This window comes from Panthera onca, chromosome C1, assembly GCF_046562875.1.
Source record: "Panthera onca isolate mPanOnc1 chromosome C1, mPanOnc1 haplotype 2, whole genome shotgun sequence".
Lineage (NCBI taxonomy): Eukaryota > Metazoa > Chordata > Mammalia > Carnivora > Felidae > Panthera > Panthera onca.
The window spans coordinates 118641237-118666264 of record NC_138346.1 but is presented as its reverse complement, the minus strand read 5'-3'; the positions used below and the strand labels follow the sequence as shown (position 1 = coordinate 118666264).

At 46.9% G+C, this 25028-nt stretch overlaps 1 protein-coding gene and 2 non-coding genes across 3 annotated transcripts in view; 1 reads left to right on the top strand and 2 right to left on the bottom strand.

The window, feature by feature from the left end:
• Positions 1-19169, bottom strand: part of LOC132677338 (uncharacterized) — a 77634-nt gene extending 58465 nt beyond the window's left edge. Inside the window, exon 1 of the mRNA XM_081796402.1 lies at positions 17945-19169. Coding sequence (XP_081652528.1) covers positions 17945-18009 — 65 coding nt within the window. The 5' untranslated portion in view covers positions 18010-19169. The remainder of the gene's footprint in view (positions 1-17944) is intronic.
• Positions 17457-17528, top strand: TRNAQ-CUG (transfer RNA glutamine (anticodon CUG)). Its single transcript has one exon. It is a non-coding gene; the product is annotated as a tRNA-Gln (tRNA).
• A 2260-nt stretch (positions 19170-21429) lies between the features above and the next one.
• TRNAN-GUU (transfer RNA asparagine (anticodon GUU)) lies at positions 21430-21503 on the bottom strand. The gene has a single exon. It is a non-coding gene; the product is annotated as a tRNA-Asn (tRNA).
• Positions 21504-25028: the final 3525 nt, after the last annotated feature.

Sequence of the window (25028 nt, the reverse complement as noted above, 5' to 3'; positions counted from 1 at the left end):
TCTGTGCTGACAGCTCAGAGCCTGGAGCCTGCTTCAGATTCTGTGTCTCCCTCTCTCTCTGACCCTCCCCTGCTCATGCTCTGTCTCTCTCTGTCTCAAAAATAAATAAACGTTAAAAAAAAAATTAAAAAATAAAACATTAAAAAATAAACAAAATTTATATCTGTGAGGGTGGGTCTTAGCATTGTCTCTTCCCTCTGTCTCTCCCAGGCATCTGTGACTCCCTCTCTGCTCCTTTCTCAATATCTTTTATTCATTTCCATTCTGTTTGATGCTTTCATTTCTGTACTCAGTGTTTCCTATGATTTGGGACAAATGTTGCCCTTATGAACCTTGTCGATCAGCCTCTTTATCAGAGAATTTCCTTTCTTCAGGGTTTTCCTAGTTCTACTAATTCTGGTTTCTCATTTCTTATTTCTTGCCCATTTCTCTTTTAAGTTGTGGTTTTTTTTAAAGAAGAACTTTTTTTTTTTGTTTTTAAATGTTTTACTTATTTTAGAGAGAGTACAGGTGGGGAAGGGCCAGGGAGAAGAAGACAGAGGATCCAAAGCAGGCTCTGTGCTGACAGCTGCGAGCCCGATGTGGGGCTTGACTTCGTGAGCCATGATATCATGACCTCAGCCCAAGTCAGACACTCAACTGACTTAGCCAACCCAGGTGCCCCTTGAGTTGTGTGTTTCTTGAGTGACAGTTCATATTCTTCATATCTACAAATGCTTCATTAGGTACATTAAATTCAGGCCAGAATGTCATTTTTTATAGTTTTCCTGGGTTTTGTGATGGCTGTAAGCTGAAATCTTTGTTTCTGTTTCTGTTACCTTGGAATACATGTCTGCTATGCCACTTTCCCTTTCACGTGTCTGGGCTTTCTGGAAGGAGCAACAAAGTTCCCTGTAGGAACGAGTGAGTGCTCTGAGTGGCTTAGCGGACACCAGTGTCTGGATCCCTCCTTTGGTGCAGTCATTCTAACAGATGTAAAGGTCTGAGGAGAGGCAGGGTGTGCCTTCTGCTCTTAGGATCCTGTCTTCTCCCAGTAGTACCTTTCACATCTACCAGTCGCTTCATTCTTTCTCTTCACCACAAGCCTCCACAGGATGCTACCTTCACCCAGGTCTGCCCCCTTGCAGTGGTGACTGTGCCTCCCCCAGAGCCCCTCCTCTGGCGCTCCACATCTTGCCACCTTCCTTCCAATCCCAGGAGCCCAAGCTGTCCTCAGCAGGCCTCAGGCACATTCTGAGCTATCCCCACTCTCTTTCTGCCATCATTCACCTGGGTTCCCTCCTGAAAAGCCCTCCCTGCTGTCCTCTCCTCTAAGTGCATGGGCTGTGCTAACCCCTCTGGGGCCTCTGGATCCCACACCTGGCTCAATGCCAACCAGCTGGAGTCCACAGTATTCTCCGGCCCCTGGCTATTTAGGGGCCAGGTAACGAGCGGTGTTCCTGACTCTCTAGGTTAATCCCTAAGCTTGGAAGTATGTGTTGAGATATTCAGCTGCCCTTATCCTGGGAAGGCCTGTGTGATAAAGATCCTTCTTTCTCAGATGCATTTCCCAGTCTCATTGTTACTTTGAATGAAGGTCTAAGAATGTTCAAAATTATCACTCCTAATTTCCTCATGGCATTTTATTGCTCTTTTCTCAACTACCAGGCAGTATTAAATCTATGCTTACAATACTCATGCACTTGCAGGAGAAAAGGGAAAACATTTTATCAAACTTCTGAAGTACTGCCCAATATAATTAGTTTGGCAGGTGGGGAAAATCCCTGGATAAAAGATGAGTTTGGAATGTAGGTTGTGATTCAGCTGTTTCTCCAAGGCTGGTCCCTGTGCAGGGAAGATGGGGCACGGCAGCACTCCTGCAGCTCCCCTGTGGAAATCACAGCCCACACACACTGTTCCCACGTTCCCACCAGAACCTGCACCAGGGAAGGGCTGTGCATAATGGAGACGCTGCCTTCATTCATCTCCGCCCATCCTCGTAGCCTCTCATGGCCCAGGCTTAATGCAAGGCCATGTCACACACATCACCCTCCTGAGACGCGTCTTAACCTGTCCCATCCCTGCCCCCATGGAAACCCAGACCTGGCTGTCAGTGTCTCTGACACAGAGCTCTGCAGGGTTACCGGGGTGCCAGGCAGCCAAGTGAAGAGCCACCATGGGACCCCTAGTGAGAACACAAATCGTCTGGGACCTCTCAGCCCTGATTGCTTTTCATGGAGCGTCTCCTGGAGACCTTGAGCTCCTGGAGGGGCTGGATGAGCCCTGGCTCTGCTCACACCACAAAGTGCACTGACAGGGTAGGAGCTGGCACTCCTGCAGGGTCACAGGGGTCTTTGGGGCATCTCACAACTGTTCTCTTTACATTTATAACTGTTTCAAATAATTTGGTACAAAAGCAAAGAGGAAAGGGTGAGCACCATCCCATTTAGCCCCTGACAGGACCGAGTGGAGAGCAGAGGACAGAGCCTGAGCTGGTGAGGGTCTGATGTCCCACTGCGCACTTGCCGGGGGTCTTGGGAAAGTGGAGTGACCTTGCTGAGTCTCAGCACTCTCCGCTCTCATAGGACATGCACACCTGTGGGGAGTGTCCCTGTGAGGACTGAATGGGTTCCCACACACAGCTTGCTGGTAAGCCCCTTGTGATCAATTTTGTTTTCTGCAAATAAGCTGGAGAAAGAGTTCCATTAAGCAGATTCCTCTCCACAAATGCTCACTCATGTAGCACAGGACAGAAATATAAGCAGAGTAATAACAGGTAATTGTGAGATAAGTCATTCAGGAGGGATTCAGTAGAGCCCTGGAAAAAATCACTGGGATTGATTTCTTGAGCAAATAAATGTCCCTGATATGACAGACCGTCATCACAATATCCTAAGACAGATCTACACATACAGAAAATGTATCCCTTTTCCCAGAGATCCTGGGGAAGGACCTGGCTGCTTCCTAGAGCATTGCTGCAATATTCAGGCTTTTTGCATCTGAAATGCCGAAGGTTATTGGTTTTGAGGAATCAGCCATTGAGATTAAACTGACGATTGGAATCTATACACCATCAAATCAAAATAATCTTCAAAGCTGCAGAGAACCTGGGGCTGTTCATGGGCTCGGGAAGTTCCAGGGCCCTGCCTTGCTGCAGAGAAACATACAACGTACGATAGACGTAGTCCTGTTCTGGTTCTCAGCTGACTTGAGACAAGAAGAAAAGGAAGAGACAGACCAGGTAGAGACAGTGAACCTGGATCGTGACACTTCTATGATATAGAAAAGGCTTCCCACAGCCTTGGGTGGCCATATATTCAGAAACATGGTTCAAGGATGGAAATCAGAGCCTGGCAAGAGAGATAAGAGATTAATCCAAAATTTGGAGGTCTGATAGCCACCTCCTGTGCCTGGGGTAGAGAGGTATAGGAGTCTGGCAGGACCAGCTTGAGAGCAGCGATGGGCAGTGGCTCAGACCTAAAAGTGCCATGGCTTAGACATGAATCGAACAAAGCTCACTGACTCATGGAATGTCTTATTTCAAACTCAATCCTAGAGCCTGGATGGAAACTGTCTGTGAGTATATGGTCCACTTCTGCGGATTAAATCTCTTGGTCTGCACAGGGTGTGTGCAACAAAGATTATGGACACTACCTGGGGAACCGGGTGGAGTTTCATCCCCTTTGGAATGGGAGCATTCACAGGCTACATCCAGAGCAGAGCTGAATTCCTGTTCATCCGATGGGAATGTGCCGTCCCTGTAAGGCTGGTAGCAGCCACGCCCTTCTTGGCCAATGGAAGGAGTCAAAACACATTCATTCAGCGTGTCCTGGAGGACTTCCTTCTTTTCAGCTTTCGGAAGCTCCATGCTGTGCCAGGTGGGGCAAGAACGACAAAAGATGAAACCAGGAGGATCAGATACCATGGCTTGCTACCTAGCTGGTGTTGATGGGAGGCAAGGGAGTGGTCGCAGAAAGCAAAGTAGCTGTCCCCTTGGAGGGAAAAATCTTTCCTCCTGTATGAGGAGTAGAGAGAGACAGAACAGCAGATACTCTGTGTACTGGCCTCAGAAGCAGGTGACGGAGGAGGAGACTAACCTCTCCCTGTGTGTTAAAGTTATGACTCCCAGGACACAGCAAATAGTGGCTTCAACCCTTCTGCTTACATTGCATTGACTTTCACATGGAGTGTCCAAGTAAATAAAGTTCCTGAGGCCTTATGGACTCTTAGATATTCTGACTACAGGGACCATTTTCTCAACATGTGATATAACATGAATTTATTCTTCAATTTCCACTCTTGCTATCAAAAAACCTGCCAGCATGATGGTGCCAAACAGACATAATGCTGATATGCATCTCACCTGGGTCTTACCCACGCAGGAGAGAGAACACCTGATTACAACAATCCCTGGGTTGGGTCAGTTCATGTGTGTCCACTGTCTGTAGGTTACTCAACAGGAGAGAGAGTAAGAAATAGAGACCTACACAACAACCACGTGAACATAGATGATATGTTTCAAAGGGATATTCTGCTATTGCTGAATGGATGGAATAGTTGTATGCAGTACTTTCTGTTTCTCCCTGGATCTAAGGTCTCCAGGTGCCACTAGAAAAATTCATAGCCCAGAAATCCTCAGAGTTACCTGGGGCATATTGGGGGTTGTCCATTTCCTTCCTCAAGACCATTTTGATTTTCTGCAAGTAAGTTCAGAGATAGCAGGTCACATATAGATGTTCTCATCTACAGATAACCAGGACTACCTGGGAATAGTCATCTTTAGGCTCTCTTTGGGAAGGGTATGTATAACTTCCCTCTGGAGCCCCCAGTGTAATTGGCTTTGCCCTCAGGGGCACCGTAAGTGCACTCATGGAGCTCACCTAATTCAGGTGCCAAGTTGTCTGGATAAGCAGATTTGTTATAGAAGAGAGAAATGAATGGGGTACATAGAGGAGCAAAACAGAGGTACTATTTTATTGTTTCTAAGAGTATAAAAGTCATTGTGTTCATCAACCACGAGGAATCAGAAAGCAAGGAATTTAGCCCCAGGCCCCTTCCTTCTCCTCATAAACTTGCTTTGCTCCCTCCTACTTTAGTTCTTGATCTACAATTTGAGGATAAAATTGCCCACTTCTACAATTGTAGGAACATGGGCAATATTTACATTATTTTTGATGAGAAGAAAGAATATTGAAATCTGGAAAGCATTTAACTTAGAGGAGATGGGTCATCACTGGTCATTATGGAGAGGATGACCCTGTAAGACTTAGGAAGTTGCCTCTGTTTCTCCAGCTGGCCAAGACATAGTGGGTAGTAGCTACAGATACCAGCCATTTCCTCTGGAGACCTTGGCAGTGTTGACTGGTTTGGACCAACATAGAACCAGGTGTTTGTTGTATCCCAGGAGGCTGAAATCTGGCTGAGGCCCTGGGTCATTGGGCAGGACAGGTCACCCAGCTGTTGGAAAACACACAGGCAGACCAGGACAATCACCGAGGTCATCGCCAAGCAGCTTTGGCCATTTCCTCCAAGGAACCCACCACCACTACACTTCTCATGACTTCCTGTTGACTAGACTGAGAGCCCCAGGACAGTTGGGAGAATGTGTTATTCACCACTGTATTCGAGGTTCCTAGCACAGAGCCAAGCACTGAGGAGGCCCTCGGGGACTTCCTTTCACTGATCAAATACAAGTTGCTGCCAATCTCTGACCATCTCAACTCCATTCCAGTCACAAATGTCCAGTCAGGGGTCCCCTGCTTTCTCCCAAGAGGTAGCGAATCCCCTTCCTCAGAGAGGAAGCTGCCCTACCCTCTCCATGTCCCAGGACACTGCCCTGTGGTGAGCTCTGATGAAGACGGGGTTCTCCTCGGGGATTCCTCTCAATGGCTCACTCTGTCATTGGGAAGAGATGTCCTGGGCCTGGCCCCCACTCCAATCCTCTGCTCTGCCACAACACCCCAGTGTAGGAGAGCTACCACATTGTGTTTGCATCGTTCTCCCACTGCTTTGTCTTCCTCGGGAAATCGTATTGATTTCCAAGTTCTGAACACAGCCTCAGGAAAATGAAGCACTCAACCCAACCAATAGTCAAGAAAATCACTGGTCGGGGCGCCTGGGTGGCTCAGTCGGTTAAGCCTCCAACTTCAGCTCAGGTCACGATCTCACGGTCTGTGAGTTCGAGCCCCGCGTCGGGCTCTGGGCTGATGGCTCAGAGCCTGGAGCCTGCTTCCGATTCTGTGTCTCCCTCTCTCTCTGCCCCTCCCCCGTTCACGCTCTGTCTCTCTCTGTCTCAAAAATAAAAACAAACGTTAAAAAAAAAAAAAAATTAAAAAAAAAAAAAAAAAGAAAATCACTGGTCAACAGATATTATGTGTAAAGCCTTCCACATTCCTGACCAGAAATTCAGAAGAATATTATTAGTATTACGACTTCAGATGCAAGGGTCCCCTGCCCTGGCCCCTCCTCCCCTTAGGGCAAAACGATTTGTGGTAAGAATGGACATCTCCAAATCTGATCCAAACGCCATTGATCCCTCCAAACCCACACTTCCTTGGAGACCATCCACTGTAAGGGAAGCTCCAACGTCGAAGCTCGGGGACGGGGGCAGAGCCTCATGGTCACACCATCCTACCCTTAGAAACGGTGCTTCCCGGCAGTGCAAACCAACCCCCGTCCGTCCTGTGGGGCTCCCTGGCGGGTGCACCGTTCACTGTGGAGTGCGTTACACCCCCAGTCCTCACTGCTCACCTCAGGCTGCTCCTTGCAGGGTTGGATGCTACTGTACGCGTTCCTCAGTTTCTCCAGATTGTTCTGAGCTCCACTTGCCCGTATTCTCAGGTCCTTGGGCAACCACCGTTCCACCATTACCTTGTCCTTCTCTGGGTCATTCTCATGCTCCACACCTGCTGATTTTCTGTCTTCCGTCGGCTCCCTCGGTCCTCTGTTTCTAGTGTGGGCTCAGCCGGGCTCCTACAAGAGACACACAGACAAGGGACCAAGTCAGGTCTCAGCTGCAGTCCCCAGGACATGTTTAACAGGCACCTCAGTCCCTCGTGCTCTCAGAGAGATGGAGCAGCAAGGGACTTTGGAGAAGTTGAATGACAACCTTATCTTACAGACAAGGAAACTGAGGCCCAGAGAGATGAGGAGATTTTCCCAAACTCCCTCATCACTTGATGGCAGCAGACACACCACACAGGCCTTGGCTACAAGCTTTCCTGTGGAGTCATACCCTCCAAGAACCCACATCTGAAATTCAGGGGACACTGAAATTAAAAGTTCAACTTAAAGGGGCATCTGGGTGGCCCAGGTGGTTAAGGGTCCAACTTCTGGTTTCAGCTCAGGTCATGATCTCATGGTTTGTGAGTTTGGGCCCCACATCTGGATCTGCGCTGACAGCTTGGAGCCTGCTTGGGATTCTCTCTCTCCCCATCTCTCTCTGCCCCTCACCTGCTCATGCTCTCTCTCTCAAAATAATTAAATAAAAGTTTTAAAAAATGTTTTAAAAGCTCAACTTAAAAATAAATTAATTAGTAAATTTCAGAGGACTTTGGATCAAATGTAGATATTTCCACTGTTAAATATACCAGAAGGGCCTTTCTGGGGACAAATCTTTTATCCCAGTTCTATAGTTCTGTTATTTATATTCACTTTAGTTTTTTTTTTTAATGTTTATTTATTCATTTTTGAGAGAGAGCACAAGCGAGGGAGGGGCATAGAGAAAGAAGGAGACAGAGAATTCCAAGAAGGGTTCAGGCTCTGAGCTGTGAGCACAGGGCCCGACATGGGGAGCCTGATGGGGGGAGCCAGACGCAGGGCTTGAACCCACGAGCCGTGAGATCATGACCTAAGTCAAAGTTGTATGCTCAAGTGACTGAGCCACCCAGATACCCCTATATTCTCTTTTAAATCACTGACTCATAGATTAGGATCACAGAACACAAAAAGTATTAAATAATACTTATCATAATCACAAATAAAATGTACTTATGTGATTATCTATAAGAAACTGGCTCCTGGGGTGCCTGGGTGGTTCAGTCAGTTAAGCCCCTGACTCTTGATTTAGGCTCAGGTAATGATCTCATTTTTCTTGAGACCAAGCCCCGAGCTAGGCTCTGTGCTGACAGTGAGGGGCCTGCTTGAGATTCTCTCTCTCCCTCTCTCTCATATGCACACTCATATGCACACATGTATGAGAGCTTTCTCTCTCTCTCTCTCAAACATTAAAAAGTATCCATATATACATATATATATCTAAAGATAGATAGATAGATAGATCTGGCTCTTGTGCGGTTTTATTTTCCTGACAGCGGGCGCTCTGTCTGCCTTGTTCACCCCATCTCTGCAGTGCCTCCATTAAGAGCCTGCCAGGGAAAACGTTCAGTAAATACTTGTCAAGCTGATAAATAACATTTACCAGGAATAACTACCTTTTAGCGATCTCTAGTTCCAAACACATCCTATCCCGAATCTGTGCCAAAGCAATAAAAGTACAGAATTAAAAAAGCAGTCCAGGATTCTAAAACCAGCTTTACCACACGTCACATACACTTTGGCGGATGATGTAATTATCTCTTTGAGCACCTTTTCCTCGTGTAAAATAGAGAACGTATACTGTAAATAGTTAGAAAACAGCATGAACCACTGGGGTGTTGGATATGAAATGTGACATCATGCAGCAGACAGGGCTCCAGTCCTTGGGCACCAGCTGTGGGGCTGAAGATCACCTACATCAGAGTCACTGTCGTGCTTGTTCAAATCCCATGGGGATAAGAAGCTGCATCTCAGACAAAAATTCCAAGGAGGTTCCCAGGTAAGGAAGAAGCCCATTAGTAAACAATGAGCATAGGATGCAGATTCTGAAAGCCCCAGTGCTCACCAGACTGACTCAGCTTTGAGCAGATCAAGTCCCTCATTCAAGATGGCTTTCAATGGGAAATGGGGACATTTCTGGGAAGTGGGTCCCGCTTCCGTGATCTGGGCTTTTAGCACCTCCACTGCCCTATAGTTTCCTCCTCTGTTCCATTCGCTGGGGGATGTCAGCCCTCATGGGGGTCATTTCTTTATGAAGACCTCTGTCCTTTTATTCTCTTCCTGGAGGAGATGGCAGAGATCAGTTCTGGGACCCCACAGATCTAGCCTTCCTCCTAAGCCACCTGGGTAAGTGGAAACAATCATGAGAGATGCAAATCAGATCAGGGAATTGGACCCCAGAGGAGGGAGATGGTGAGGGCAGCCCCTCATGAGAGACAGAGCCAACATTTCGTCTACGAAATCACATCACAGCAAGCTGATGCCTGGATTTCAGACTTGGGAGATTCTGAGCACAGAACCCACACACATTATTCTAGACTTCGGAATCTACAGGACTGTGATATAACAAATGTATGTTGTTTTAAACCACTCTTTCTGTAATCTGCTCACATGCATCAATAACCAACTAATTCAGACGTCTATCTCTATATCTCTACTTTCCTGATTTTTTTAATTTTCAGAAACATGTATGCTAATTCCTATAAGAGAAAAAAATCAAAGAAGTGCAGTAAAAATCTTATGCTCACTTTCACATGACTCTTCCCAAGCCCTTTTAAAATAAAGGACACTGTGAAGGGCATTTCAGGTGCTGGAGAAATGTCTCTCCAATGTTACCAACCAAACTTTTTTTTTTTTTTAATTTTTTTTTTAACATTTATTTATTTTTGAGACAGAGAGAGACAGAGCATGAACGGGGGAGGGTCAGAGAGAGAGGGAGACACAGAATCTGAAACAGGCTCCAGGCTCTGAGCAGTCAGCACAGAGCCCGACGCGGGGCTCGAACTCACATACCTCGAGATCGTGACCTGAGCCGAAGTCGGACGCCCAACCGACTGAGCCACCCAGGCGCCCCGCCAACCAAACTTCTTTACGAATAAAGATGGTATAATACTTAGCTTCAGGTAACATTATCTGTGATTTCAGCATTTATCACCATTTCCACAGCACATAGTTTTTGTTGTTATTGTTGTTTTGTTTTGCTTTTTCAGTTCTTGTTCTCCTGATCTACCAGACAAGATTTTATAGCAAGTACCACTTACTCGCACAGGCAAACCATTTCAAGGAGAGCAGTAGAACAGCTAATAGGTTAAGTTCCCCCAAACAAAGTCCCTATGATGCAATCTCTCTTCTAGTTATCACCAAAGAAAATGATCCATTGTATAAAGTCCCAATATAATAAACATTTAAATTTAATGATGTCTGTTTTCCAAATTGTTCTTGTGTTTAGGTATAGGCATGGTGAGTAGGGATTAGGGACTGACTGCAAAGAGGCTGGAGGGGATTTGGGGAGGCAAAGAAATTGTTCTAAAACTGGACTCTGGTGACAGACAACCCTATAAATATACTAAAATCATTGATATGTACATTTACAATTTTGTAATATTGTATAAGGGTTCTCCAGAAAAACATGACCAATAGAGATGTATTATGAGGAACTGGTTCGTGCAGTTAGGAAGGCTAAGAGCCCCCATGATCTGACATTTGCAAGCTTGAGACCCAGAAAGCAGTGGTGTACTTTCAGTCTGTCCAAATGCCTGAGAACCAAGGGAGTCAATGGTATAGATCCCAATCTAGGAGCAGGAGAAGCTGATGTGCCAGCTAAAGCAGAAAGGCAAAATGGAAAAAGGATCAATCTTTCCACTTTTGGTTTTGTTCAGGTCCTCAAATAATTGGATGATGCCCACCCAGATGATAGGAGGCAACACTGGGTCCATTGATTCAAATGCCAATCTCATCCCAAACACCCTCACAAACACACCCAGAAATAGTGTTTAATCTGAGCACCCCTTGACTCAACCAAGTTGACAAATAATATTAACCATCACATATATGTTATTTACTCAAAAAAAATCAAACTAGGTTTCTACTCCAACATGAAAAGAAGTTGGAAGTCACCACTCTCATCCTTACAATAAAAAATGCGGATGCAACTGAAAATTAACAACTCTTCTTAGACCAGAGAAGTGAGGTCATAGGGTACATGACCCCAAAAACTAGAGGGACAAGCTAATTCAGGAAATCACAGCTTATTGGAACAGCTTACTGGAGTCAGCAACTGATATAAATCTTCAAGTTGCTGGAAGCTGAGTGTGGAATAGCTTAAGAGTTTAAAACTCCCGGGGCTCCACATTTTGTGAGGTTTTACCTCCATGAACCTATGCATGTTCTTGTGCTGAAGTAGAAAAATCCCCAAAGGATCGACACTACCAACTTCAAGTCTTGCTATAAATCTACAGTAATCAAAACAGTATGGAACTGGTGAAAACGCCGACAAACAGATCCATAGAACACAATCAGAAGTAGGTCTACATAAATAGAGTCAACTGATCTTGGACAAAGGAGAAAAAGCAATTTGATGGAGAATGTATAGTGATAGCCTTTTCAATAAATGGTGCTGGAGAAACTGGACATCTACATGCTAGGGGGAAAAAAAAGAATCTAGACAGCAACCTTACACTTTTCACAAAATAGATCATAGACCTAAATGTAAGGTGTAAAACTATAAAACTTCTAGAATACAGCATTGGAGAAAATCTAAGTGGCTTTAGGTTTGGTGATGACTTTTTAGCTGTAACACCAAAGGCTCAATCCATGAAACAAGAACTTGATTAAGTTGGATTTCAATAAAATCAAAATTTTCCACTCTATGAAAGACACCATCAAGCTAATTAAAGACAAGACATAGACTGTGATAAAATCTTTACAAAATGTGTATCTGATGAAGGACTGGTATCCAAAACATACAAAGAACTCTTAAAACTCAACAGTAAGAAAGCAAATGACTCAATTAAAAATGGGCAATGGATCTAAACAGATACCTCATCAGAAAAGATATACAGATGGCAAAGAAGCCTATGAAAGATTCTCAGAATCATCTGTCATTAGAGAATTTAAATTAAAACAACAATGAAGGGCACCTGGGTGACTCAGTTGGTTAAGTGTCTGACTCTTGATTTTGGCACAGATCATGATCTCAGGGTTGATAGGATGGAGCCTCCTCAGAGGGCGCCTTGCTGACAGCGTGCATTCTGCTTGGGATCCTCTCTCCCTCTCTCTGCCCCTCCCCCCACCCTCAAAATAAGTAAATTAATTAAAAAAAAATAAAACAACAATGAGATACCACTACACACTTATTAGAATATCTAAAATCCAGGGGCGCCTGGGTGGCGCAGTCGGTTAAGCGTCCGACTTCAGCCAGGTCACGATCTCATGGTCCGTGAGTTCGAGCCCCGCGTCGGGCTCTGGGCTGATGGCTCGGAGCCTGGAGCCTGTTTCCGATTCTGTGTCTCCCTCTCTCTCTGTCCCTCCCCCGTTCATGCTCTGTCTCTCTCTGTCCCAAAAATAAAATAAACGTTGAAAAAAAAAATTAAAAAAAAAAAAAAAAGAATATCTAAAATCCAGGGCACCTGGGTGGCTCAGTCGGTTAAGTGTCAGACTTTGGCTCAGGTCATCATCTCACAGTTTGTGGGTTCAAGCCCTGTGTTGGGCTCTGTGCTGACAGCTCAAAGCCTGGATCCTGCTTCAAATTCTATGTCTCCCTCTCTCTCTGGCCCTCCCCTCACTTGCTCTCTCTCTCTCAAAAATAAATAAACATTTAAAAAATTATTTAAAAAGGGTATCTAAAATCCATAACACTGATAACAACAAATCCTGGAAAGGATGTGGATGAATAGGAACTCTCATTCATTAGTGATGGGAACACAAAATTGTACAGCCACTTTAGAAGACACTTTGGCAGTTTCTTACAAAAAAAAAACATATTCTTAAATTTGATCCAGAAATCACAGCCCTAGGTATTTACCCAAGTGAGAGGAAAACTTACATTCAAACAAAAACCTGCAGTTTATAGCAGCTTTATTCATAATTGTCAAAAAGTGGAAGTAACCAAGATGTCCTTTGCTAGGTGACTAGATAAACAAACAGTGGTACATTCATAAAATGGTATTTAGCAATAAAAAGAAAGGAGCCATCAAGCCATAAAAGACCTGTGCAAACCTTAATAATACATAACGTTAAGTGAAAGAAGCCAGTCTGTAAAGTCAACATACTGTGTGAATCTAACTACAGGACATTCTGGAAAAGGCAAAACTGTAGCACCAATAAAAAGATCAGTGGTTGCCATAGGTCTGTGAGGAGAGGAGGGACAAACAAATAAGAAGAACCCTGGGATTTTTCAGATAGTGACACTATTCTGTATGACACTGTAGTGGTGAATTCACAACATGCACGTGTCAAAACCCACAGAACTGTATGACTCAAAGAATAGACTCTAATGTAAACTATGGGCTTCAATTAATAATGTGTCACTTGTAACATCACTTGTGACAAATGTACCACAGTAATGGAAGAACGTAGAGAGGAAGTTTATGAGGGAGAACAGGGTGCATGTGAACTCATTTATTAATTTATCTGTAAATCTCAAATTGTTTTTTTTTTAATTTTTTTTAACATTTTTATTTATTTTTGAGACAGAGAGAGTCAGAGCATGAACGGGGGAGGGTCAGAGAGAGGGAGACACAGAATCTGAAACAGGCTCCAGGCTCCGAGCTGTCAGCACAGAGCCCGATGTGGGGCTTGAACTCACGGACCGTGAGATCATGACCTGAGCCGAAGTCGGCCGCTTAACCGACTGAGCCACCCAGGCGCCCCTCAAATTGTTTTTTAAAAAATAACATCTATTATTATCTACTACCTACTAGACAATAGATACTAATATTAGATACTAATATTAGATAATAATAATGGATAATAATATAGAATAGATAATAGATAATAATATATAATATATAATAATAGATAATAGATAATATTATCTAATATATAATAATAGATAATATTATCTAATAGATAATAATAGATAATATTATCTAATAGATAATAGATAGATAATATTATCTAATAGATAATAGATAGATAATATTATCTAATAGATAATAGATAGATAATACCTATTATCTATTATCTATACTTAATAACATTATTATCTATTGATAATAATAAAAAAGTAAGGACGTGACACCCTCAACCCAAAGCGTTTGTGGCATCCTGTGATGGTGCAGTTAATACTGAGTGATGAAGTGCACCAACCTAGAGACTGACCAGTGGGTGATTCTGATGCCTGTGCCTTCAGCCTCTAGGCCCAGCAGTCCCCCTGGAATCCAAATGTCCTGTCAGATAGGTCAAGGTGGCCTCTGGTCTTCAGATGGCACAGAGGGACCAGAGGCATCTGTTAAGGATGGTGAGAAACCATCCCACAGGACAGAACCAAGTGAATTCAGGACGACTGAGACTCCACAGTTGCCCCACCTGCACCCCAAAGCAAAAGGGAGGGTAGGGGTGAATCAGAGCTGCTGAGTGAGGTCGCTGCCTGAAGGATAAAAGCAGCTCAAGGGCACCTGGGTGGCTCAGTCGGTTAAGCATCCGACTTCAGCTCAGGTCATGATCTCACAGTCTGTGAGATTGGGCTCTGTCGAGCTCTGTGCTGACAGCTCAGAGCCTGGAGCCTGTTTTGGATTCTGTGTCTCCCTCTCTCTCTGCCCCTACCCTGTTCTGTCTCTCTCTGTCTCAAAAATAAATAAAAACATTAAAAAAATTAAAAAAAAAAAAAAAAAAACCAGCTCGAGAAGCTCTGATAAGTTCTGAGAACTGAAAGCCAGAGGAAAATAAGGGTCAGTGAAGACGAGAACTTCCCACGATTAGCTGGAACCACCAACCTTTCCACTGCCAGCCATACCCGCTCATTATACCACTGAGACCGGGTATTACAAAATCTCAGCGTTGCCATGGGTGAGAACGTGCTCCCCATCCCCTCCATCCTCTGCCAAAAACACACTCAAAGCCAGCTGGTGCTGGAGACGCTGAGTCTTAATACCGGGCGTATTTGGGCACTGACACTAGCAAGTGGCCACTAGATGCCGCATGCCAGGCCCTGGGTCCTGCCGGCCTGCCCCTTGCCTCCCCCACAAGAGGCCCCGCTCCACGTGACGACCACAGCTTCTTGGGCCAAAGTCATCCATTTGCCATTCTTCGCTGCACGCCACCCGTCGCGCTCACCGCGAGTCCCTCGACCTGGACCCGGACTGTGGAAGGACAAGCCGGCCTGTGTCGCACAACGCGCTGCCGCCTCTCAGTGCCTCCGGACCAGACCTCCATCGGACAGGACCTGGGGTCTGCCCACCATGCAGCCCCTTGCGCACTGCAGGGTCTGGTACCTAGTAGGCGCCCAATAAATGCTCGGTGAAGGATGTATTCCGCGGCAGGGTGCTGGGAGGGACCAAAAATGTCACTGTGGACTATTAGGTTTTAGTCCTAAAAGGGACCCCAGAATGGGAGGATGTGAAAGACTTTAAAAGTGATTGTTGCTTAAAACTTTTACACTGGTAGCTGAATCCTGCAAATGTCCTGATAGTGGAAATGTCTAGAAGGCACCACCTGTAATCGCACTGAGCCCTCCATCCGGGACCTTGCGGCGGCCTCAAGTCTGCGCGGACACTTGCGGGTTGGAAGGAGGGGTGAACCCGAAAAGTTGAAGAAGAGGAAGGTGAAGGTGGGACGACCAAGTGAGGGGAGGGAGAGACAGGGAGAGAGGGAGAGAGAGAGAGAGAGAGAGAGAGAGAGAGATGCAAATACAGCCACCGAGGAATAAGCCAAGGGAAAATGCTGTCACCTACTTACACCTGACCACACCACCACAGGTCGTGGGTGGCGAACCTTGCTCATGGGGTGGTGTACAGGGGCCCTGGCAGCTTCCGTTTGAATCTGATTCATAATGGAGAGAGGACCCTGTCCTCGAATGAAGCCGGCAACGCCGTCTGATTTGACTCTTTGGACCCTGGAGCTCTCCCTGGGGCGAGGCTGCGCTGGGCGCACCACACACAGAAGATAAAGTGTTGCGCGGCGCTGGGACTCGGCCCGAAGCCCTCGTGCGGGCACTCGGCAGCGGCTCCACGACGGAGGCCAAGAGTGGCCGGCTCTGCGGCTACCGACCCCTCCAGGAGAACAGGCGGGGACGGTTGCTTGGTAAGGGCTCGGTTCGAGTGGACCTTCTACGTCTAACTGAGAAGCTTGGATTCGTTTTCTTCCGACAAGAAACTGCAGCATCCTAGGTGATGTCAACCCCAGGTCCCCCTGAAGGGACCACAAGGAGGTGCCGTGGTCCTTTCACTTAAAACGGGTGGCAAGGAGGGTGCCTGGGTGGCTCAGTCGGTTAAGCGTCCGGCTTCCGCTGGGGCCATGATCTCACAGCTGCATGGGTTCGAGCTCCGCGTCGGGCTTGGGTTCGAGCCCCGCGTCGGGCTGTGCTTCGGATTCTGTGTCTCCCTCTGCCTGCCCCTCCCTCGTGGTCTGTCTCTCAAAAATAAATAGACATTGATGGGAAAAGAAAAAAAAAAAAACTTTTTATTTATTTATTTATTTTTGGGACAGAGAGAGACAGAGCATGAACGGGGGAGGGGCAGAGAGAGAGGGAGACACAGAATCGGAAACAGGCTCCAGGCTCCGAGCCATCAGCCCAGAGCCTGATGCGGGGCTCGAACTCACGGACCGCGAGATCGTGACCTGGCTGAAGTCGGACGCTTAACCGACTACGCCACCCAGGCGCCCCCCCCAAAAAAACTTTTTTAACGGCTGGCAAAGGACGCGGTCGCCCGGAGGTCTCCATTGCTTATTTTGGGTCGCCCCCGGCACCGAGTCGCCTTCAATCAGCCCGTCCTGCCCAGGCCCTGGAGGACCGGCTGTGGACCCTCGCCATTCCGCTGGGACCACCTCACTCCGCCTCCCCAGCACAGACCCCCATAAAGTCCTGACCAGAGAGAACTGCCTTCCTCATCGTCCTCTCAGGCCGGGCAGCCCATTCCTACGTTGGCCTGGGCCGGGGTGGTTTGGGGAAGGGGGAGCGAAGAGAAGGAAACGGAGCAGTGGCCAAGGAGGAAGGAAAGGAGACTGAGATTGCTGGAGAAAGGAGAGCTGAGAGAGCTGGTGAGGAAAGACAGCGAGAAAGACGGGAAGGAAATAGGATCCGGAGTGGAAGGGGAGGTGTTGGAACCCCAGGACGCCCCACGTCCGGTTCGAGGAGCACCGGGGTTCCCGGGGCAGTGGGAAGAAGACAACGGCAAAGCAAAGGAAGGGAACACTTTTTTCTGGCGGGAAACTGGTAATCCAGGCAGAGCAGGTGCACTCGGGGGAGGCCCCCAAAGCCCATCCCTCTCGCTGATTCCACTCCCCCCCCCCCCCCCCCCCCCACCAAGGGACCCGATCTCGGTCCCCGACACGCCAGCCGACAGAGCGGCCGCAGAACGTGGCCCGGGGCGACCCCTGGCGGGCGGGGGAGCAGAGCTCGGACCCCCGAGGCGAGCAGAGCCCGGCAGGAGGCGCGGCCGGGAACGCCGGTGGGAGGAAGGGCCTCCACACACCTCGGAGAGGCAGCCGGTCGCGTCCCCGGCGGTTCCATGGTGTAATGGTGAGCACTCTGGACTCTGAATCCAGCGATCCGAGTTCAAGTCTCGGTGGAACCTGTCCCTTTGGGCCGAGCCGCGGCCACATTTTACTCTCCGCTCCAAGGCCCCGCGAGGAGGAGCACGAGCCTTCCCGCTCCCGCTGCCCTCGGGCCGGGGAGGCAAACTCCGGGGACCACGCGCGCCGCTCCCGCTCCCGCCGCCGCGTCCCCCGCCCTCCGCGGCCGCCTCCGGACTCGGGGACCCGCGAGTCCGGTTCCCAGAGCGGCGCGCCCCGCACGAGCATTGCAGCCACGGCGAGGAGACCCGGCCAGCGCCGCCCCTCGTCGGGCTCACCCTCGGGCCTCAGGGTGAAAGCCACCGGCCGAGGCCACTGAATCCTGCACCGCGACGCACGTCGCGCGGCGCGTCCCGTACTGGCACCGATCGGCCTGCACCCGTAGAGGGCAACTTACGTGCGAAACGGCGTGTCTTACCTCAGCCGGGCGGTGGTGACACTGAAGTTTCGGGTCGTGGGTTCTAGCAGAAGGTCGGGTGCCATTTCATTTCAGTTTCCGCGGCTCCTTTCCTACCAGCTACCAGAAGAGTCCAGAGTCTCTGCTGAGGCCAGTAGGGGTCGCAGTTGTCCTGAAATATGTGCTTCAGTCCGTGGCCCTCGTGCGGAAAACCCTCAACTCTGCCCAAAAGGGAGATTCTGGCCGGGGATTCTTGGTGCCTGACCCGCCGCCTCCCACGGGGCTCCTGCGGGGGACAAAAGTGACACGAGCCGGAGCAGCTCCGAGTTCTGCCCCTCCGTCCTGCTGCGACTCTGCTCCACAGACTGAAGGCGCCTTAGGATGATACCGGATGGAAACACGCTCGGTCTCCTCTACTCGGTAGAAAAAATCTGGGATTTCTGAAGGACGTCATAGTTAGTGAAAGTGTAAGCCGCCAGATCTCTCTTAGTTTTGGGGATTCCACCGGTTTACAAAGGACTGTAAAATGCTACTGTTTTTCAAGGGCTCGCTTTGAGGGTCTGAAAGGCAAGGGGGTGAGGGCCCGAGGGCGGGTGGGGAGAAACGGGAAAGCGTAGACGAGAAAAGTAAGGAGGTAGGAAAGAGAAGGGGCGCCCTCCGAGGGCGAGTTCACGCACTGGTTCGGTTGCCCCTTCCAGCTCCCTCTACAGTGCTTCCACGTGTGGGGGAGAGAATTTCGGCTCTACCTGGAAAGCCCGAACCTGCTTGGCTGGCGTTTGTCCTTGCAGTTTCTTTTCATTAATTGTGGGGGTCAGAGTAGGAGGGTAAATAGACCTGCAAGTTATTGGGAACCAAATCAGGACCTTGTTGGATTCCTTGGCATTAACTGGCAAGTAGACTTTCCCTCCCTTTTCTCGCCTTGCAAGACTACTGCTGGCAGTAGCGGGCCTGGAGAGGGTCATGGCACCCAACACCATGAAGACTGCCAGGGAACAGTCCTTGCTGGACATGTGGTGGCTGAGCAGACTGTGCCCTTCCAGAGCAGGGAGTCTGAGGGCCTGGCCAGGAGACTAGGCAAGGGGACCAGAGTCATGGTTACTCAATGGGCTTTCTCCATAGGATCGAAGACATTCCTTTTAGATCCCCTCCTCCTTTACTAGAGCGATTCTTTTAATGGAACTGCATTTACACATAGATTTTAGTACCCTTATCTGACCAACCATAGCCTCACTCCCTACCAAGATCCGAGCTCGACTTTTCTTCAAAGAGAAGATCCCCTTCCCTTTCTTTTCCCACCTGAACTGTTCTAACTCAAGCTGAGTGACCAGGACAGCCCCTCACCAGTCTCCTTGGGTTAGGACGGGCAGATGCTCCTCAGCTCCCCACCCCTCGGCAGCCCCACATAGGTGTGTGTGACTTCAGTCCATACAGCATACCCAAGGCTTACATCTCTCAAAACTCCTTCCCCTCACCCTGGATCTGTATTCTGCTACATATACCCATTGCAGAGTGATACAGTTTTCTTCTTGTCTTTGCTGTTGCCTACCCAGCACCCCAGCATTTTTCTTCTTTTGTTCTTGGAATTATTGCTCTTTCTTTGGGTAACGTCTTCCCGGTACTGTTCATGAAGGTCCTCTGCCTTCGTTTGCTCCAGGAGAGGGCATTGACCCAAGCTGAGCCAATCAGACCTAGATCCTGTACTTCCCTGGAATATGAAAAGGGGGGGCGGGGAGGGTGCTTGACCAAAGAGCAAATAAACTTCAGCTTAATCCACTAAAAAAAGAGTCCTTGGGGTGCCTGAGTGGCTCAGTCCCATTAAGTGTGGGACTCTTGGTTTCAGCTCAGGTCATGATCTCTTGGTTGGTGAGTTCCAGCCTCATGTTGGGCTCTGCCCTGACAGTGCAGAACCTAGTTGAGATTCTCTCTCTCTCCCTCTCTCTCTGCCCCTCCCCTGTTTGTGTGCTCTCTCTCTCTCTCAAAATAAATAAGTAAACATGGAAAAAGTTGAAAGAAAAAGAGCCCCTGAAGACAGTGGTCTTTTGTTCCTGCTATTTGTATCCTACGTGGCTCAACTGTGAATATAGAGTTTACACAGTTTAAATAATATAATTGACCCATCAAATTATGATACAAATATATTGGAGGATAAGGCCAGGGGAGGTGTGTTGGGTGTGTGGGTGTTGATGGAGGAGTATGTGAAAGAGAGATAATGTCTACAATTTAAAAGTCAAAGAGTAGTAAAGGAGGATTGCTGTTTTTCTAAATAAACTTATGAGTGTATATAACTTTGATAAAGCTGTGTCCCAAACACAAAATAATTCTTTTGCCACATATGTACATGTATGTAAATTTAAAGTTTATTGTTTGTACCCTGAATATAAGTGTATATATAGTCATATTAATAGCTCTTTTCATGGAAGTATTCTGGGTTTGGTGTCATGCACAGAACGCCTTCCCACTCGAGGTCTATAAAAATGTTAGCAAAAATAGGTTCAAAAGAAATGGTAGGTAAGTACTATCCAATTTTGGCAAAACAGTGGAGAAAAGAATGTTCTCATAAAACATGGGGAATATGACCGACTACATTTTCTCTTCAGGGTAACTAGGCAGGAATTAGCAAAATTAGAAATGTGCAAATATTTTGATCTGGCAGTTCCATTTCTGGGACTCTGTAGAGAGGAAAACAAGTGATGACATATTTGTGTAACGCTGTTTCCTGCAGTAGCATTTTTTTTTTTTTACATTTATTTATTTTTTGAGAGACAGAGCACAAGTTAGGGGGGTGGCAGAGAAAGAAGGAGTCATAGAATCCAAAGCAGTTTCCAGGCTCCGAGCTGTCAGCACAGAGACTGACGCTGGGCTCCAACTCACAAACCATGAGATCATGACCTGAGCGAAGTCGGACGCTTAACCGACTGAGCCACCCAGGTGCCCCTCCCTGCAGTAGTATTTGTGATAATAAGCATTAGAACCAATTGCATGACCATCAGTTAGAGACTGTTTGAGTAATGACTTATTTACATCAAGAAGGATATTAACTAAAATGAACAGTGCGGGTAACAAAAACGCTGATGGCAATGGCACTAGTAAGAGCTAATCTGTACTGAAACATTTGCTACGTGAGAGTAACTGGCTACCTGCTTTCCCTACACATCTAAACTTTGGACAACCCAAGTACTCCATTTGGCTCATTTTACATGTAAAAATGGAGGCACAGAAAAGTCAAGTAACTTTTTTGCACAAGTTAGGTTTTCCCATCCAGATCATGAGCCTCAGGTTCTCTTGTTCTTCATTTGAGGGATTTATAATATTCCAAATATGCTAATCTGTAAAAACCATCCTCAGAAAAGTAGGGAAGATGGATTGCTGGTGTAGATTAGGTATGCTCTGGAGCCCCAAAACTTTGCTCCCAAAGGGGCACTCTTTGCTTGTGGTGCCTGAGGACAGGGCCATAAATTCAATATCCCGGGTAGAAAGAGGAAAGGTAACGCAGCCAGAAACACCAGCGTCCCTGGGTGGGCTCGAACCACCAACCTTTCGGTTAACAGCCGAACGCGCTAACCGATTGCGCCACAGAGACACCCGGTGGAGGTGGCTGTGGGTTGTTGTGAGTCAATTGTATTATATACATAATAGTCTGATGTTCGTGGTCGGAATCTTAGGATTTCCAATCATCAGATAAATGAATAGATATAATGCACGATATCTCTAGTTAGCCCTGCTGTATGGTATACTTGAAAGTTCTTATTAAATAGTTAAGAGTTCTTATCAAAAGGAAAAAAAATACATTTAAAAAATTTTGTATCTGTATGAGATGATAGATGTTCACCAAATTTCACGATATATGGAAGTCAGGTCATTATGCTGTACACCTTAAACTTCTACAGTACTGTATCTCATTTCAATCTCAATAAAACCGGGGAGGGGGGCGCCTGGGTGGCTCAGTCGGTTGAGCGGCTGACTTCAGCTAGGGTCATGATCTCGTGGTTTGTGAGTTCAAGCCCCGCATGGGGTTCTGTGCTGACCTCGGAGCCTGGAACCTGCTTCGGATTCGCGTCTCCTCTCCCTGCCCCACTTGTGCTCTGTCAGAAATAAATAAATGTAAAGAAGGTTTTTTTTTTTTTTTAATAAGAAACTGGGGGGGGGGGGAGGAGTATATTATACATAATCACCTCATTGTACAAACTTACAGAGAAGTGTTCTTTATCCCCGAGCTAGGGCACAGAAGCCTGAGGGCGCAGGCGCATTGAGGCCCGGAGTCGTGTGGCCAGTTAAATGTGGGTATATTGACGTGGAGCTCCGAATGAGTGCAGAACTCCGACGGTCGAACAACAGGCCCCCAGGTGACAACCGCAGTCTCTCGGTCTGATGTCATCCATTTTCCAGTTCTTTGCTCCACTTCCCCTGTCCATGAATCGCCCCGGATCCTGACCGGCGGGCGCGCTCGCGAAGCACCAGAATCGGCGGTGCCTCCACCGCGCTGCGCCCCCCCCCCCGCCCCCCTGGGATGCCCCTGATGTAGACTCCATGGGGCAGGGACCTTGGGTTTGCTCACGGTGCAGTCCCTCGCTTACAACATTGCCTGGCACTTAGTAGGAGCCCAATAAAATGCTCGGTGAAGGAGTTCATTCCGCCGCAGGGGCCTGGAGGGGACACGAAAGGCACCAAGAATTTCACCTTGCACTGTCAATTTTAGTTTTGGAGAATACCCCGAATGGGAAGACGTGAAAGGCAGCCATTCTTTAAAATCTTTATACTCGAAGCTGTTTTAGAACCAGGTCAAGGTCCCGATCGTGGAAACGTCTAGAGGACACAACCTAGAATGTCACTGAGTTCCCCACCCTGGAAGGTGCGGCGGCCTCAGCCTAGGGGACGCCGGTGGGCGCAGGGAGAAAGGTGAACGAGAAAAGCTGAAGAGAAGAAAGCGTGTGGCAGTCTGGAGAGCAAGGAAGAAAGGGCAAAGGGAGGACAGGAGTGAAAAGAAAGCTGAGAGGCACCAACACTAGCAACTGAAAGAAAAACCAGTTAGAAAACGTTGCGGCTATTGAGGTCAATTAATAGCCCTCAACCACAGCACACCCAGTCGGTGGCGTGCGGTGATGGTTAGTGGTTAGTACTCCGCCATGAGACCCTAGTAACCTTGGCTTGAATCCGAGTTGTGACGTTGTCTAACTCACTGTTTTCCTCTTTAAACAAACCCCCAGTAAAGCCGGAGATATGGTGCGATTTCCCGCTTTGAAACTGGTGACCGTCGGCAGTGAGATCGGGCTCTCGAGGTCCCCCGTGGCGGTGCTCCCAGCCTGAGCCCTCCACCCGCCTAACCTGGGGTAAGGCCGCAGGTCGCCGCGAGCCAAAGTCTGCAGCGCCCGCATTCGGCACCCCTATCCCGGCTCCCGCCCTCGCCCCCCAAGGGGCAAGGCAAAGACTGCAAAAGGGCCTGACGGGCTGTGAGAAAGGAAAGAGCGTGCATCTGGAACCACTAACTTTAATTTATGCGTCAGACTCTGAAGAAAAGCATCCAGCATGGTTGGGAAACGAATTCTTAGAAGTTTAGGCAACCGACCTACTATTAAGTAGAAGGCATCCCAGCTTTTCATCATCTAGTTTGTTCAGTTCGTAATGTATGGTTTCCGCTGTCTCAATTATCATACAGTGAAACTGACTTTTTCTTTTGGTAAGAATTCTCCATAATTAGAATACATAAGTTTCATCTCACCAAAAATCTTAGTGCTATCTTGTTACAGTGTTACAGTCACATCTCCCCGGCAAACATAAGCCCTTGGGATCACTGATCTGTTCATCACTATAGTTCTGTCTTTTTGAGAATGTCCTAAGAATGGAAGTATATAGTATGTAGCTGTTTGAGACTGGCTTCTTTTACTCAGCACAGTGACTTAGGGATTTCTTTAAGTTGTTGTATACATCAAGAATTCCTTTTTATCGTTGGGTATTCCATCCAGTGGGTGAACCACTGTTTTGTCTATCAATTAATCCCTTGAAAGATATTCGATGATTGTACTTTCAGCTCTTACAAAAAAAGCCTATGAGAATTCCTGTACAGGTTTTTCTGTGAACATAAATTTTCATTTCTTCAAGGCAGATTGCTGGGATTGTGTTTACTAGATTATATAGTACTTACATGCTTAACTTTATGAGAAACTGCCAAATCTTTTCCAGGGTAGCTGTGCCATTTTGTATTCTCACAAGCAGCGTATGAAAATTCTGCTTACTTCTTATCTTAGACACTTGGTACTGTCATTCTAGCAGGTGTGTAATGGTATCTCATTATGTTTTAATTTGCATTTCCCTAATGTCTAATGATGTTCATGTGCTCATATCCTCTAGGGAAGTGTCTGTTCATATCTTTTGCCTTTTGGTTGTTGTTGTTATTGTTGTTGTTCTTGTTTCCTTGTTAATTTTAAGATTTCTTTATACATCTTGTCACCAACCTTTTTGTCATCTTTGTGATTTGTTGATTTTTATTCTCTCAATCTGTAACTGTCCATTCTCTCAGCTATTTTTTTAAACTAACATTATTAATTTCAATGAAATACAATTTATTGATTTTTTTTTCTTTTACTGGATAGAATTTTTGGTGACATATCTAAGAACACTGCCTAACCCCAGGTCATGAAGACTTCCTTCTATAAATTTTTGAGTTTTACATTTTACATTTAGTCTGTGCTCCATTGTGAGTTAGTTCTTGTATAAAGTGTAATGTAGGTGGAATTTTCATTCATCTAGATGTCCAATTATTCCAACACAATTTGTTGAAAAAAAAAGTCTTCATCAAATTGATTTTACACCTTAATCAACAATCAATTGGACATATTTCCGTAGTCCTATTTCTGGACTCTCCATTCTATTTAATTGGTCTGTTTGTCTATGCCTTTGCTTATTCACAATATATCCCTAACTGTAGCTTTATAGTAAGTCTTAAAGTTGGGTAGTGTTATTCCTATACCTTTATGCTACTTTTACAAAAGTATTTTTAGCTCTTTTAAGGTCTCTCTCTCTCTCTCTCTCTCTCTCTCGGCCATTCCAGGCCACCAAAATGAGAATCTGTTTATATCTACAAAAAACTTTAAAACTACAAAGACTCTGA